The sequence below is a fragment of the Helicoverpa armigera genome, chromosome 12, assembly GCF_030705265.1.
Source record: "Helicoverpa armigera isolate CAAS_96S chromosome 12, ASM3070526v1, whole genome shotgun sequence".
Taxonomy (NCBI): Eukaryota; Metazoa; Arthropoda; class Insecta; order Lepidoptera; family Noctuidae; genus Helicoverpa; species Helicoverpa armigera.
Window position 1 is genome coordinate 1,144,697 of NC_087131.1, and position 16,687 is coordinate 1,161,383.

Genomic DNA, 16,687 nt, shown 5'->3' on the forward strand with positions numbered 1-16,687 from the left:
CCAAAGAAGGCTAGACTTGACAACAAGGAATCATCCCTCATATCGCCAAATTGCTGAATGTAGGACTCTCCCAAAAAAAACGAGGCCTTCCCGGTCATCCTCAAGGAATGCTGTAATTAAATATCACTTGTTACCTCACCTCCCCATTAAATCCACCTATAGACATCTTTCTACCCCTGTTTCCAATAAAAACCCTTCTCAATGAAATGGACAGACACTTAAAATGACAATCAATAAGTTACGCTATTAAAATTGCAAGTATGCATAAGCTAATGACATATTTGTTCTTCTTATATGGACGCATGAGTAAGATGTGCTTAGAAGAAACATCCTCAATGCGTGACAGGATAAACTGCTCACTATTTATTAGCAGAAGTAGCATTGTAACAATGTCGTGGGTTCATGACCGATCACAACTTAAAAGGAATAAGGAAGTTCTAGGATAGAGATTGAACCTTTTGAGTATATTGGCCCCTTGACAAAGAGTTTTAAAGGTTTTCAATTCAACTAACTTGAGCAAGACAAAATGATTAGAGTCCTTGTTTTCGTCCTTTATTCTTTATATTATAAGGTTTAACTGCCTCGTTGGTCTAGCTGTCGCAAGTGCGGCTGCTGAGCACGAGGTCTCGGGTTCGATTCCCGAGTCGGGCCGAAATCGCTTTGTGGGTTTTAGAAGACTTTCACAAAGCAGCCCGGAGCCTGGAAGCTGGTGATTGATACACCCGTGCATCGGAGAGCACGTAAATGTCGGTCCTGCGCCTGATCTCTCTCCGATCGTGTCGGATTGCCGTCCCATCGGGCTATGAGAGTGAAGGAATAGGGAGTGCACCTGTGTCTGCGCAAATGCTCGTGCACTATAATATGTCCTGCGTAGTTGGCTAATCTCCTTACATGAGAACAGCCGCCGTAGCCGATAATCGGCTAGGAGGACATCATCATCATCATCATATTATAAGGTTCATCATATTTTTTAATTTTGTTGCCCCGTCATAAGACGTTTCCACATCTTTAATCACGTCCAAAAAAAACTAAATTTTAGCGATATATTAATATAAAGGTCCAAGACGGTGGACAGTCCAACCGTGACCACGGTCGGTGCAATTCGTCCTAAACCTCAGGTAAAAAGGTATCGTACCTTTAAATTAATATACATCGCGACTAAGACACTAATAAAAATCACTAACCCGCATTGAGCAAGCGTGGTTAAGTATTAACGCTCAATCCTTCTCTGTTTGAGAGGAGGCTGTGACTAACACTCGACTGTATATGTCACAAGTGATTAATGACCACATTGTTTTCTCAGGATGGAGGTAGGAGTCCAGATCGTGGGTATAATCCTGCGCCTCCTGAACTTCCTGCTGGCGCCTCTGTTCTGGTTCCGCGCCAGGGATCACCGCCGACTGCCGCCCGTCACCAACCCGGTGCTGCTGAAGAGCGCTGCCGAGTTAGCTGAGGCTATCAGGAATGGCGAAGTACGTACAAGTTCCCCTCTATTTCGCAGGACATATGTTTTCTTTAGGCAAAGTTTATCAAGGCTAATCCCGGCTGTTATTTTGGGGAAAAAAACATTCAGTCGTGATTATGTTCAGCTTTCAGCAGACTTATAGGAGGCTAGCTGTTTTCCCGCTGTTTCACCCTCGCGGAAACTTCTTCCCGTTCCCGGATCAAATAAAAATCCCAGAAATATCCCCTTTCTTCACCGTAGATAATGTAGATTGACAACAGTGAAAGAATTTTTCTAATTAGTCTAGTAGTTTCGGAGCCTTTTCATGTCAAACAATCTTTCCTCTTTATAATATTAGCGTAATATCCCACAGTATAAAGCTTCATAGTTACACAAATGCAAATACTATCAAAGTATTCCACAGAGCTACTCAGAATATTAAGTTTTTCGCAAGGCCACACGTCTTGACCACACGGTAAGATGTTTTCAAGTCTAGCAAACTAGGTTTTCCTAGAGTAAAGCTTTAACTTGTTACAACACGAATGCACTATATGTATAATTAAAAGCCATTCAGCCGTTCTATTTTATTGCCACTCGACAATTGACACACTAGCCACATCCTGACAAACGCAAATAAAATGGCAACACTATTTTTGCAATTCCGTGTAATTGCAGTGGCAGTTGTCAATTATCAGTTGTTTGACATAGTTGTGCTATATGGGCAGTCAGCGAGCCGTGATGTCACTGGATACGCCTCTATGATGAGGGAATGGATAATGACGTCCGATCATTAACACACTATTACCAATCTACTTGAAAAAAGAACGACAAAACAAAAAAAAAAACGCCTGAAGTTGAGTTATCGCCCAGTTGAAACTAAATCCAGTCAAAAGTTTGGTCAGCAATCTCTTCCTTTAGAATGAAAGAGTTATCAGAAATTTCTCTATCCCCTGTGTACTCGTAACGACTACTGTCTTACATATTTCCACTACTACATAAGTAAGACAATTTAATGTATACAACGGCTACAGAGACACAGAAGGGTCTTGATGCGCAATATCTACTAGCTTTATATATATAAAAATCTGCTAGTCTGTCCCCAGCCAATGATACCAGTGTTTATTTGCCAAGTTAATTGCTTTTATTTGATGCTTATATTGCAAATAAAATGAGAACCATTGGACCGCACGTTGGAATAACTTTGAACAAATATTGCTGTAAACGTTAATTGGCAAGGTACACCTTTATTCCCGGGGGTTGTTTAAAGCTGCAGTCACACAAAGCGTAATGGATGCAATCAAGCTTCATTTACTCCACTTTATTAGAAAAAGAGTTTGTTTGTTGTAACTGTTTCTTAACACTGATGTTAAAATTGGAAACATTTTATTGTGGCATTTAATTTGGCAGAAAAAGATCCTAAGTCTATCTCTAATCTCTTCAATTACCTATGCCAATTCTATGCACTCGTATATCAGAATCCCTGTTCCACACCTATTAGGCTGCCTGTCCACAGAAGCGGAGCGTAGCTGCCAAGCGTAGAATTTAAGAAATAGGATTGATTTTCCAGGGATCTTTTCAGATTTTATGCAATACGACAGGTTTCGCTATACTTCCGTGGACAGGCAACCCTTAACGTAACATAGGTATAATACCGCCACACTGTCACATCCGATTTCTGCTTGACGAATTCTGCTGACCATTGTACACTTTCCCACAGATAACGAGCGAGAAACTAGTGACGATCTACATAGAACGCGTCAAAGAAGTGAACCCTTACATCAATGCGGTCGTCGATGAAAGGTACCGGGCTGCCACAGAAGATGCTAAGGCTGTTGACCGACAGATCGAGGAAGCGAAGAAGAATGGCACCTTTGAAGACCTGGTGAAGGATAAGCCGTTGCTTGGAGTACCGTTTACGGTTAAGGAGAGCTGTTCTCTTGCTGGTGAGTATTGCAGTGCGGTATTGAGTATTTTTGGCGGTCGGCTATAGCAGGATTTTAGCTGTTTGATGATGCTACTGTCTTCAGTATTTATCTATATGGCTTTCCGTACATAATTTAAAAATAGAAAAGCTCCCAAAAATAACTTATTTGATGAAAAATCAAAATGATTACGAAGTCTTTCTTAAACAAAACATTTTATTACACCAAATCGTTACAACGTACTTAGCTATATACTTCGGCTGTTTTCAATTTCTCAATCAATTCATATTAGTTCAATCAACATTAAATAGCTCTAAAACTACCAAAAATAACACTTACCATTCTACACCTTCTATTTCAGGGCTATCAAACTCAGTAGGCTGCCTAGAAAATGCGGGCCGTCGAGCGACCACGGACGGGGGTGTCGTGAGCCTCGTGAAGAAAGCCGGAGCCATCCCACTGCTGGTCTCCAACACCCCCGAGTTGTGTCTTGGATGGGAGACCACTAACTTGCTGCGGGGGACGACGAATAATCCGTATTGCTTGAATAGGACGCCTGGAGGATCTTCGGGGGGCGAGGTGAGGAATTTTTGTGATATGGAAATTTTTGGTGTAGATACCATTTCTTTTGGAAGTCGATTCCGAATTAAGAAACGATTAGCATGTTCACCTTTTGCATATTTTTGAGGTTTTCTGATTTTTTTAAATATTATGTTTAAATAGCTTTTGCCTCATTTGATAAAGTTAGGAAAAATAAATGATTTACAATGTCTTACAATTTTGACGTGCACCATCTTATTAATTAGTTGAACACTGTCCTGAAGACCAGACACTTTATCCGGATAATATAACAGAACATTAAGTACCTATTACTTCTAAGAACTAGGATTTTATAACAGGACATAAAATATTACTTACTTTAATAAAGGTTTTACTTTTATCACATAGCAAAACTTATACAGGCACAATAACATCATGGGTAATTAATACCTTCATAACCGGCCGGCTAATGTTTGTCGTGATTATAAAGTTATGGTGCTTATACTTTTAGCAATGACGTGATACTCCCATAATATTTGGCTAAATGATAGTTTACGATTTTGTCGAAGTCAGTAGAGAGTAACGTAGACTGAGATTAGACTAGCATGGTGTAGCTGTAGATTCTACACTGTAGAATCTGAGCGGTAGGATATGTGAAAACTAGCATAATTTTGGATGTCTCCAAATTAAAAATAAAAACCTTGGCGTGTGTAAAAATAATTAGGAATCAACATAACCATTTTTAAAAAGTAAATGTTAGGAGAAAGTTTTAGGTATATTATTGAAATCAGTTTCATATTTTTTTGTTGTTTTACATTACATTACGCAGTCTGCGACTCAAATTGCTAAAATTGTATTTATATGTATAGGATAGTGGTGTGTAAAGCGAAAGTTCAACGATGATAAATCAATTCTCCAAAAATTCTCGCAGACTCATCTTCACAACTGCCAGCCCTTCTCAAAGTCACTTCACAAACGTATACTTTACATGAGTATTATTAAGCACACGCTGAGTGGCGAGTTTGTTTGTGTTGCGCAAGCGATTGTCGTCAATAATGACTTCATGTTTGTACGTTACGTCTTTGTGGAGTACGATGGGTTAAGGTCCTTTGATATGTGGTCATTTAGGAGTTTATTTAAGGGTGCGTCTACACGTTGCATGTAGCTTTAGCAAGTTCACATGCGCAAGTGACAAGAGGACATGGGTGGGTATTTTGCTTTGGTACATGCGCCAGTCGCTGGACTTTTTTAAAATGCATGTAACCTGCGCATGTGCCTCAACATGGCCAAGCTACTTGCACCGTGTAGATGTAGGTACCTACTCTTAGTATTATTGAGTGCAATGAATGCAGGTGAGAAATAAAATATATGTATAATAACAAAGGGGTGTTATAAGTTTGACCGCTGTGTGTCTGGCCGTTTGTGGCACCGTAACACTTAAGCTGATGAATCAATATGGATTCGGTATTTCTTTTTCTTGAAAATGGTTTATGAAATAAAGATTATGAAATTAAATAGTAAACAAATGTACATATCAAACAATGTTTAAGGTTCTTCTAACCGAACAGACAGACATGTGTTGCTGGGGAGTTTGTTGCGCCACTTCTTCTTCCCAGCAAAAACACATAGGAAGTGGTGGAGGGTGGGCGTTTTGGGGGCTGTCTTTTGTAAATTTATTTTTTTGACGTTCGAAAAGTGCTGTTTTGCAGCCAAGTTTCAATAAATGACTTTTGATTTTGATTTTGAAAGTTAAAATGTTGTGTAGGTACCGTTCTTTGAGAGAATGGTTTCTTATGTTTACTCTTATTTCTTTGCAACAGCTTCGCAAATACTTTTCAATCACACGTCTCTCAACGACGTTATTTCTTTTCAGCAGCTTCGCAACTGCTTTTCAACTTTTATATTAGTAAGCATATATTTTAAATCCAATATGTTTGTTCCTTCAGGCCGCGTTGTTGTCGAGTGCTGCGTCAGCGCTGAGCGTGTCGTCGGACATCGCGGGCTCCATCCGCCTCCCCGCCGCCTTCTGCGGGGTCTTCGGACACAAACCCACGCCCGGTAAGCGTTAATTCCCAGGCAGCACACAAGTCAGATAACTGGCCAAGAATTTAACTCTATGCAGGGTTAAGCTTTATTATATATGAATATAAGCTGAGTGTATTACCAAATTATGTATTAAAGTTATTTCTTTCTAGTTTAGTAATTTGCGGATTTTATTTCTTCAAACTGAATAATCATCATAAAAAGACCTGCTACTCAAGAGTTCGTGTAATCTTTTGTATAACATTGGTATAAAATTCCATTATCAAGCATGATACTGGATAAGCTGTATTCTGTTTTCTTTTAGTTGTATTACACACTACACCTTGACAGTTATTCAGCTGCTGTATAAAATAGGCGTTGTTTCTGTTATAAAGCATATAGTAACTTAACAGAAATAAAGATGGCTGTTGTAACTACTTTATGACGCTTTGAGTACGAAATTACCGTCATGTGCAGCTAACTGTAGTTAAAGCAATATTAACAGATTCTAATGCAGAAGTTTGCTGCGTATTCATGAGAAGTACTTAGACATTTTTAAGCTAGAAGAGCTGTTCTGGAAAGTTAGTCAGCATTTAACCGGCTGACAGTGCTAATTGTTTTGTAGGGTTACTATGTGAAAATGCATCGCACGTTTGTAGTAGGTATATAGTACCTACTATGCTTATTTATTTGTATCGTACTATTATGAATTCTGTACTACAATGATAAGTTATAATTAAGTATGTAATTTTTCGTATCGTAATATATTTTAACCGAGTTCTAAAAGAATGAGGTTTTCAATTCATCGGGTTTTTATTATTATATGACTGAATCCTAATTGTTTGATTTACAGTACGCATGTGTGTTATTATAGAACAGTTGTCGAAAAATGTTTAATGCAGTCCACTTTTAACCAGAGCACAACTTAATAAGTGGACACTTATGGTCTGTTATGCATTCATTAGACGGTAAGCCACTGTGCAATCAGATTTTATTCAGAATGTGCGTCGCCATTATCGAACAACATAACCTAAATATAATGATGTGGAATTTTATACTCAAATACTCAAGTTTAATAACGAAATAAATATAATATTCTTAAAAAAGTTTTACATGGTTATTTTTGAACCCTTACATTGAAATAAACTAAAAAAATATTTTACACGTAAAAAACATAACTAGAAGAAATGTTGTTTATTTCTTCAAAACCCGGCTTATCAGGAAGCGCGTGAAAAATTTACACGAAATATATATATATATACACGGTAAAGTTGCATGCGCACCTACAATTTCTTTCATCAAGCCTAAATAAGGGTAAAATTTACGATAGGTAAAATATTATACTACGAATATGTATAACTCTGTTCGGATTTGTCAATATTTAATTTGATCAACTTCTTGCTAAATATACCTGAAATAAGCTAAACGCTGTGTATGATCTGAATATCTGAGCTTTGAAGGACTCAGTCAATTATAATATGTTCATTCATCATTCACTTATCATCTGGCTAAAAGAGCTGTAATACTTGTGTTAAAGAACAAAATCTTTTTATGTAGAAGATATTCAGCTTGTCGTACAATTATTCAAAAATTATTTATATTTTACGTTGCTATTACACAGCTAATAGCAGTATATTTTGTGCCCAAATTGCTTGAATAACGTCTGAGTAAGCGCCATATCAGCTATTTACAGTAGTTTTTTTCTGCAATTAGCTTCTATGACTGCTGTTAAACAAACATTACTCAAAAGGTTTGTGCTGGCTGGGTTATAACTTACTAGCGTCTTCTCGTGGTTTCTTCCATGTACTGTCGGATGAGGGAATAGTGTAGCTTCTTAACAGTCAACGAATTTTTCAAATCGGTCCAGCTGTTTCGGACTTAATCGATTTGACACCGTAATAAGAAGGGACCATAATGAATGACGACTGCCAAAATAATATTGACTTTAAAAGTAGAAAGTAGAAATTGGGAATTGTGCTGGAAAATATATAAAACCTAAGAAATACATGCCACCACTGGCATAAATGGCCCTCCAAAATAATCGTTCCAATCTTTTACGTATCTACCCACGAAACAATTCCAAACTCTTTGAGCCTGAAAAGATAACACCAATTGCTGTTTTACGACCACAATAAAACATTAACCACATAATTTAAAAATAATGCCCCTAACCACATAACATAAAAACATCGACATGAAAAAACTTACTATATCCAAACTCTCTTCCAGGCATAATCTCAATAGAAGGCCACATCCCGACCCTCAGCGACGAGAACTTCCCCAAGTTCCTCACCGTCGGACCCATGACCAGGCGAGCTGATGATCTCAAGCTGTTGATGAACATTATGGCGGGAGAACATAATCAACTGAACCTGGATGTGCCTGTCGATATGAAGGATGTTAAGGTATAGTTTCATTTATTGTTACTATTAGACTTTATGTAAGGTTTTTAAATAGAGAGGGAGGCTTGTGGCTAAGTCAAAGCCGCGCGGATCGATCGATCATAAAGTTAAGCAGCGCTTGGCGTGGGTGACCATCTTGTCATGACAAGTTCTTCCATGTTTCGGAAGGCATAATAAAACCTGTGGGAATATCTTTCGCCGATGTTACTTCTAGCTAGAATACTGAAAGTCTGACAACCAGTCTTACCAAGGTCTTAAACTGGGTAGAGGAGACAGACAGTAGCTCCATGTGAGTGACCCCAACATATTTGGGAAAAGCTAGACAGATGATGAATCCTGTTGTATTCCACAAACATTAAATTCTATAGCTTAAGTATATTTTCACTTATAAGCAACCTCTTTCGTCTTCCAGGTGCACTACATGTTCGAGGCGACGGACTCGGTAGCACTACTGAAGGTGGAGAGCTGCATCAACGACGCCATCCGTAACGCCGTCGCTTACCTCGAGAAAGATTGTGGATGTACTGTTAGTGAGGTAAGAATTATATGAATAATATGTAATCCGGTGTGCCTAGTCTAGTAATCAGGTAGTAGTTTCACGTTTCATCCGCTTCCTGAGGGAAATATTTTGCTCACTCAGGCATCTATAAATGGTTTATCTTATAGTGAAAGAATTAAGACTACCCACTGACCGAAATTTTCAAATCGCACCTGTAGATACTGAGATTAGCGCGTTCAAACAAACACAAAAAAAAATATAATAAATATCTAAAAATCTGAATACAGATTTTTAGATTATTTTATAATCGCTAATGTGTTATCTTATTTCCTTATTTATTTGTGATGAACCCCAAATAAATAATTCCACCAACACCACCACAAATAAGAAAGATCAATACGTGTCATAAAAATATGTTATGTACAATCTAATTTTACTGCTTACAGGAAAAATTCAAAGATTTAGAAGACTCAGTCGAAATATCGGTGTCGGTATTCTTTTCAATGAAGGACATTCCCAATCTGTTGCAAGACCCCGCCAATCCGAAAGTAAGTGATGTGAAACGGAACGGAATTAAAATTTTTTCACAATGTTGCTAGTAAATTAATGAATATTTTTCCCATTTTCCGGGGAAAATGTATTTTTTTAAATACAAGTGTTGCGTGATTTTTTATTGTTTTTTTTTCTTTTCAGCGTGATAAAAGTTTAATCGTTGAACTTATAAAATATATGTTCGGTGGGGGATCACGATCATTACAAGGACTGAGTTTCTCTGTTATAAATAGAAGTCACTTGTTCATACCGGATTCTCGAAGAGGTTACTATAACGGCAAAGCGAATAAACTACGTGAGCATATGCAGGTAAATTATAACTTATAACAATATTTACTTACCAATAAATGAAATAAAATATATTGAGATTTTACAAAAATACACCTTTTAAGTAAAAACATGCATCAAGTTAATCTTACCCTAACTTGCGTTTACATACTATAGTTCTTGCCAAAATTTTGGCAGCTCGTGCGAGTTAAGATCTTGGCTCGGAAATTAGTTACTAGTATTTCAGTTAAGCGAGATATATACCAGAGTTTTATCATAATTACTCTCCATAACAGTTACAGTTAATTATTTATTTTATATCGATTTTTTTCCAGAAAGTTCTAGGCGACAACGGCGTGTTCATCTACCCTGTATTCATCAGCCAGGCACATCACCACAACCAGGTGTTCCTCAAGGCTTCCGGCGTCATGTACACCATGGCCTTCAACATCCTCGGCATGCCGGCCACCACGGTACCCATGGGGCTGTATAAAGGACTGCCTGTTGGGGTGCAGGTAGGCATAGTTTTACCATGTTAGGTACCATGGTAGCTTCCAATAAAACTAGTAGTATTAACTGATTACCAACTTACAAAATGGAAATTCCACTTGATTGAAAAAAATATGAAATGGAAACCAGGGTCCAATTGGCCACTTATTTGCAGCACAAGGAAATAATTTAGATGAAAGATTTTACATGTCATAGTCACCATTTGATTTTAGCTGTTAATTTCCGAGTTGCTTCATCAATTTTATTCATAAAACTTTTTACTCATTATTCATTTTTGTTGGTTCAATATCTACTGAATGGGGTATTGACTGAGTCTCATTTTATCATTTATTATTTTACGGTTACAGGTAATAGCAGCTCCAAATCAAGACAGACTGTGTTTAGCAGTAGCCAAACAACTGGAGATCGGCTTCGGTGGATGGAAACCGCCGCAGTAACGTTATACCTAAGTAAAACATACCAAATACTTTGATAAGCTAAGCAAACCACATGTATGGCGTGGTTTAACTTTTATACCAGAACAAAATAATATAGGATTTTAATAGAAATTTTCATATTACTTTATTCTATTTTGTACGTAAATGTATGTGATAGTAAACTATTAAATTGATCATGTATAATCGGGTACTTGACTATTTTTGAAATCGTTATACATACCTGATGTAAAATCGATTATTGAAATTTTCTATCCTTTTCCCGTTAAACGGTATTTATATAACCCTATTTGTAAGAAAGTCTTCAATGAGTATTTATTGTTTTGTTGCTCGCCGAGTTGTTTTTTGTTAGAGATATAAAATAGTCGAGCACCCAATTTGTGTAGACTTTGCAATGTAATAAATTATTAATTAATGATTAAAATATGGTTACTTGCGTGTAACTATTTGTTTAACGTATAGTTTTTTATTTATCTAAATCCAATCTTTATTTGTCTGGATTCCGAATCTAACAGTATTTCAATATTTGATTGTTTAAAACTCAAACCTTTTGAATTATTGTTATTGGTCAAATTGTATAGGAACGTAATATAATTACTTCATAATTTATTTATAATAAAGTATTGTACAGTTTGTATGCTGATAAATGATAATTATAGATGTTTTAAGCCTTATTACCAAGGATATACGAGGTAATGGATGTTTAAAATTTATTTGTGATGGGTGCTTTAAATTATTTCGTTACCATAAATTAGCATTCCAAATTAAATAATTGTTTAGAAGCGCTGTGAATGTAATATTTAGTTGTGAACTAAATATTAGGTACATTATTCGTGTAGATTTATAAGTTGTGGTTCGCACTCCCTTTCAATTGTAATTCTAATTGGTTATAGCGAAACAAATAAATAAAGTGGTGCGAAGGGTCGTTATTTTATTTTTTCCATGAGTTAACTAATATCTAGAAAATTGTGGACTGGCGATATGTTGAAATACCGACAATAATTAATTAATATATAAAAACCACTCATCTTGTAAAGACGAAGTGAAATCGCCAAAAGAAATACGTAACTATCTGGCGTTTCGACAAATAACATCATGAATAGCCTTTTCCCAACAGTTGGTATAGTTACTATATTGGGGTCGGTTTCCAGTCTAAACAGAATCAGCTGGGTATCAGTGCATTACTTGGAGGAGCGACTGCCTCTGACCTCCTCGAACCAGTTAGGCCGCGGCCCCATGTCCACGGCGCGGCGCCGGCCGCCGTGTGACGCAGCACGGCGCCGCCAACGGTTCGCCATCCATTGCCCACTCAGCCAGCGCGTGAGAGCGCATCAACAGCGAAATATCGACTGAATGGGTAGTGAATGATGCACCGTTGGCGGCACCGTGCTACGTCACACGGCGGCCGGCGCCGCGTCCTGGCCATGGGGCCGCGGCCTAACCCGGGCAAGCCTACCTAGATACTTCTTTGAAAGATTGGTAAATAAATTAAAAATTATGTTTATTCAGATTTACCCCTGAACGCAGGTCTAGATACCAGAACTGCTTGCATAGAAAAGGAAGTTGCAAATAATAAAGAATGTTTAGGGTCCGTTCAGACAGACCGGCTCGGAGAGGAGAGCAAAATGTTTGTAATAGATTTAAATTTCGCGGGTGGTTTAGAAGATTAGTCATTTTATTAAATTACAAGGAATAAATAAATAATGACCGAAATAAGTGCATTTTAATTAAGTAATTAAAAGTTGTAGTATTGAAAATCATGTACCGATCATGTATGTGCTGATATTCTCGCAATCAGTTTCAGAAAATACAATACATTAGACTTGCCATACTACTTTAATAATCACTTTAAACTTTAATAAATTAATCGGTTTTTGTTGCTTCGATATAATATTTGATCAGGAATAATCCGATCAACTATGAAAACAATTTAGAAATCTGTGTATCAAGATAAATGATCAAAATTGAGCGTTTCATTTCCCCACCTGAGTATGCTCATGCATTAATGAAGGGCGTATAAAATCACCTATATTTATATCCACAAATATAAATATGATGCAATCAGTGACGTAGTGTTCTATTAATAGATATATGACATCATAATATAACACAACATTGTGAAACGTGTAGCGCAATGTAAATAAATAAGGGGTAAATAAAATTATTAAGTGGCAACACTAAATAACGACGTTCTTTCGCGGTGCGTGCGACATGACGCGCCGGTGAATTTTATTATAAATTTGACGTAATTCTTCAGTGCATATCTCGTAAATAAGGTGAACTATTACTAATATCGTTACATAAACAGTGTTCTAGTGAGTGCATGTGTAAATAACCTGTAATATTGTGCTTGCAGACTTCACAATGGCCGATCAAGTCGACTCAATGTCAGATGCGGAGCTGCGGACGAAACTAGCCGAGCATGGGTTCCCCATAATGCCTATAACGGCATCCACAAGAAAGTTGTTGGTGAAAAAGTTGAAATTAGTATTAGACAACAAAACCAAACCTCGAACTAGCGTCGATAACAAAGCTGACACAAGGCGGTCGCTCGCACGCTACTCAAGCGGCGAGGAGTCCGATTTAGACACAACTACGAATGCTAAAGAGAAACGTGGCCGCCGAGCGACGACCGGCGGGGCTATGTTGCCGCCCGCCGCCAACAAGACGCGTCGCCCGCCCCCTAAGAAGGGTTCTCCCGCGAAACGAGACTCTGATAAGGGCTCCGAGTCGGACGAGGAAAAACCTGCAATGAGAACACACGAAGAGGTAGAGACAGTGACTACTCGCACTATCAAGCGCACGTACGCGGCTAACGACCAGGACGATTACGAGACCGGCTCCGACAGCGATGTAGACGCCGACAAGAAGACGTCCAGCCCCTTCCGAAGCAACTCAAGGTCGAGCGACTACATCTCCAGCACATTACCCTCTGTGGATGTGGGTGTTGGCATCAGTCCCCCCAAGACATCAGTGTTCTCTCGAGCATCTATCATACCTACCAACTACTCATCTTCATACTCATCCACTTTGTCTTCCTCTGATAATCTCAATTCAATACGCTCACGGTTAGGTTTGACATCTTCACTGGCTGACAGGCCGACCATTATACCATCATCTAGCTATACTTCAAACTACTCTACAAATACTTATCAGCCGTCTACTTCTACTATTGATGAGGTAGAATCTCCATACTTAAGTAACTTCACAAGACGTCTGTCTGCACTCAAGTCAGATCCACCAAGAAGCACATCTTTCCTAGACAGAGACACAAACAATGGTAGCACAGTGTTACCGCGCAGGTCTTTTGTAACTGGAATCAATCGTTCTGATATAGGCGACTACAAGTCTGCTACTGATAAGAAGTTTTTAAAGAACAATCTTGTGTCTCTTGCTCTGGTTGTGTTAGTTGCACTTTTTTTTTTTTGCTTATTTTTCATGTATATAGTTAAGAAAAACGACATCACGTCAGTGGTGGATGATCAGAACAGTGTCATACCAATCTGTCAATTGCACATACCTGGCAATAGACCAGGGATTAACTGTGTGCCTAAGGAACAAGTCAGTTATGCTAAAAGTCTACTAAAACTCATACATCCGGAATTGACAGCTAGAATAGCAGCATACAAATGTGGCCAGCCTGGCTCTCTGCCCTATCTCACTGAGAGAGAAATTATTGACATAGCCAGTGCTAAGGCTGAGACATCTGATGTCAGCCAGTGTCGCACTGACCTGAACAACTTGCAAGTGCTGCTGATAAACAACCCCCGCTGGGGACTCAAAGTTGTTCAACTGAGCAACTTGTACACCAAGGATGCAGAGTTCACTACCATCAGCGCCACAGACTTGATTGTCCAACAACGAGCCAAGGGCACTGTTGCTATCTCCCTCACAGACCCATCAACACCCCTCTCATGCTTATTCATCAACACATTGTACTCAGCTGGGTCCAGTCTAATTATAATTGCCCTCCTAACTTTACTAGGCTTAGGGCTACAAAGAGCTTACAAATACTATGTACTGTATCAGAAAAGGAAAAGTGAAGAGATCTATTCTATGGTGGAGCAAATTATCGATGTGATATCTCAAGAGACTGAGGATAGTGGAGAACCATACATATCTGTGGACCATGTGAGAGATACACTGATCCTGCCACAAAACAGGGAGAAAATGGCGTCCGTCTGGGACGCCGCCGTCAAGTTCATACAGAGGAACGAGAGCAGGGTTCGCATGGAGGTGCAGTCAGTCGACGGAGAGGATTGCCGCGTGTGGAGGTGGATATCTCCTCACAGCAGCCCCAAACGCAGTGCATCATGGCAAGGCCAGGCTTTTGAAACTCAAGAAGGCTCAGTCAACAACCTGGTGGTCTCCCCGACTCCCTGCTTAAAAATACGACACATGTTTGACAAGAACGACAACAATTCATTACTGCGAGTGAAGATACAGGACGCCATCCTGGAGAAGTGCGACAGCCACTGCAACATCCTGCACATCGACATCGACCGCACGTCGGGCTGCGTGTACGTGAAGTGCGCGTCGCCGACGGACGCGGGCGTGGTGTACCGCAGCCTGCACGGCTGGTGGTACGAGGGCCGCCTCATCACCGTCAAGTACCTGCGCCTCGAGCGCTACATGCAGCGCTTCCCCGCCTCGCCCAGCGCCGGCCCCTTCCTCGCGCCCAAGCGCCACTCGCGCCGCGACGACTAGCCGACACCCACGCCGGACAGAGTTATACTTGCGTGCTACAGTCGCCGAACAATGTTGTTGAAAACAAGCTCGATTTCCCATTATGCTCAGTTAGAAAAGTGAATCTGAGCAATATTAGATCTCACAGAATTTTTTATCAAAACTGATAGACACTTCTTGGCTGACTGTACACGAGTCTCGCGACTTACTTGTAAGCTTCATTTATTTATTGCAAATAACTTTGGAAGTTGTCTTGCAGCTCGAGTTGATTTCGTTGCATTTTTATCTGGTCTACAAACTGATGGATTGATTTGACGATAGGTAGGTAGGATTTAATTGTAAAGAATATGTGCAGATTGACTATAAATTGATCAGCTTTCATTTTCTAACATTTTTTATTCATAATAAATGTTCTGCATAATATATGTTCATTTGTATGTTGTTTCCATTAACTTCATCTTAGGTTGTAATGCATTGGTACTTCAAAATAATGTTTTTGATAAAATAGAGTCATAAAATGCTTGGTTTGTACAAAGTCTTGCCTGAATACGTCAATGATTGTAATAATTATATTGTACCTGTGTTATATTTTATTATTATATAAAAATATATCCCAAGTGGGCTGTGTCCCATAGCCTGTGTTAAGCTTAAAACCTTTGTACTTGTCAATTAAATTTTGTACGACTTTGTGTAGTCACTGATCTGATTATTTTCCTATTAAGGTGCTGGTCATAAAATGCCTTAGATTTTGAGGGAAAATATTGTTTTTCAATAGTTTTAGAACGTGAAATTAAATCTGCTACTTCAATTGTAAATATTGGACATCACAACATTCAGATGTAATTTTACTGTTTGATTTAAGTTACAAAGTTTCAAGGGCTTATATTTGTTACTGAATTTTACTGATGTTTTGGAACAAATTGTTTAAAAATGGTCGTCTTAAGTAGGATAAGTTTCATAGGGTATATCCGACGCATACACACATTTGATTTATTTTTCTTATAATTTTTAAGTTTTCGATGCGACAGCACAAACGAAGAGACCTAGGCGTGTTTAATTTCGTATAAAATTGACATTTTGTTCTTAAGTATTTCTACTAACTTCACTGTTCTTAATGTCTAGTTATTTTTATGGATTGATTTTCATTTTTTAATAAATTGAATAAGTAATTATTTGTTTTCTTTTGCCAATTTTCTCCACACCGAATGTGCCAAAATAATATTGTAAAAACCAATGAGTGGTAAAGCGTCGATGCCTGTTAAAAGTCAGATATTTTTAAAATAATGAATAAAATAAATAACTTATTTTTCCCGCATTTTAAAACATTATTTCGCTTATTTACATAAAAAAGGTAACACAATTGAGGGTATTGATGACGGACATATAAAAAACTTCCCGCCGCCATTCGC

At 38.4% G+C, this 16,687-nt stretch overlaps 2 protein-coding genes across 4 annotated transcripts in view; both read left to right on the forward strand.

Moving 5' to 3' along the window:
- Positions 1–11,512, forward strand: part of LOC110378578 (fatty-acid amide hydrolase 2-A) — a 33,598-nt gene extending 22,086 nt beyond the window's left edge. For all 3 annotated transcript variants that reach the window (XM_064037353.1, XM_064037355.1, XM_064037354.1), the window contains 10 exons: positions 1,304–1,472; positions 3,162–3,387; positions 3,728–3,945; positions 5,853–5,964; positions 8,158–8,333; positions 8,743–8,865; positions 9,276–9,377; positions 9,523–9,690; positions 9,984–10,163; positions 10,506–11,512. In XM_064037353.1, the coding sequence (XP_063893423.1) occupies positions 1,305–1,472; positions 3,162–3,387; positions 3,728–3,945; positions 5,853–5,964; positions 8,158–8,333; positions 8,743–8,865; positions 9,276–9,377; positions 9,523–9,690; positions 9,984–10,163; positions 10,506–10,595 (1,563 nt within the window). In that variant the 5' untranslated portion in view covers position 1,304 and the 3' untranslated portion in view covers positions 10,596–11,512. The remainder of the gene's footprint in view (positions 1–1,303; positions 1,473–3,161; positions 3,388–3,727; positions 3,946–5,852; positions 5,965–8,157; positions 8,334–8,742; positions 8,866–9,275; positions 9,378–9,522; positions 9,691–9,983; positions 10,164–10,505) is intronic.
- Positions 11,513–12,722: 1,210 nt separating this feature from the next.
- On the forward strand, positions 12,723–16,447 carry LOC110378574 (inner nuclear membrane protein Man1). Its single transcript, XM_021337897.3, has 2 exons — positions 12,723–12,868; positions 12,949–16,447. Exon 2 carries the CDS (start codon positions 12,957–12,959, stop codon positions 15,297–15,299), a length of 2,343 nt encoding a protein of 780 aa, XP_021193572.3. The 5' UTR covers positions 12,723–12,868; positions 12,949–12,956; the 3' UTR covers positions 15,300–16,447.
- Positions 16,448–16,687: the final 240 nt, after the last annotated feature.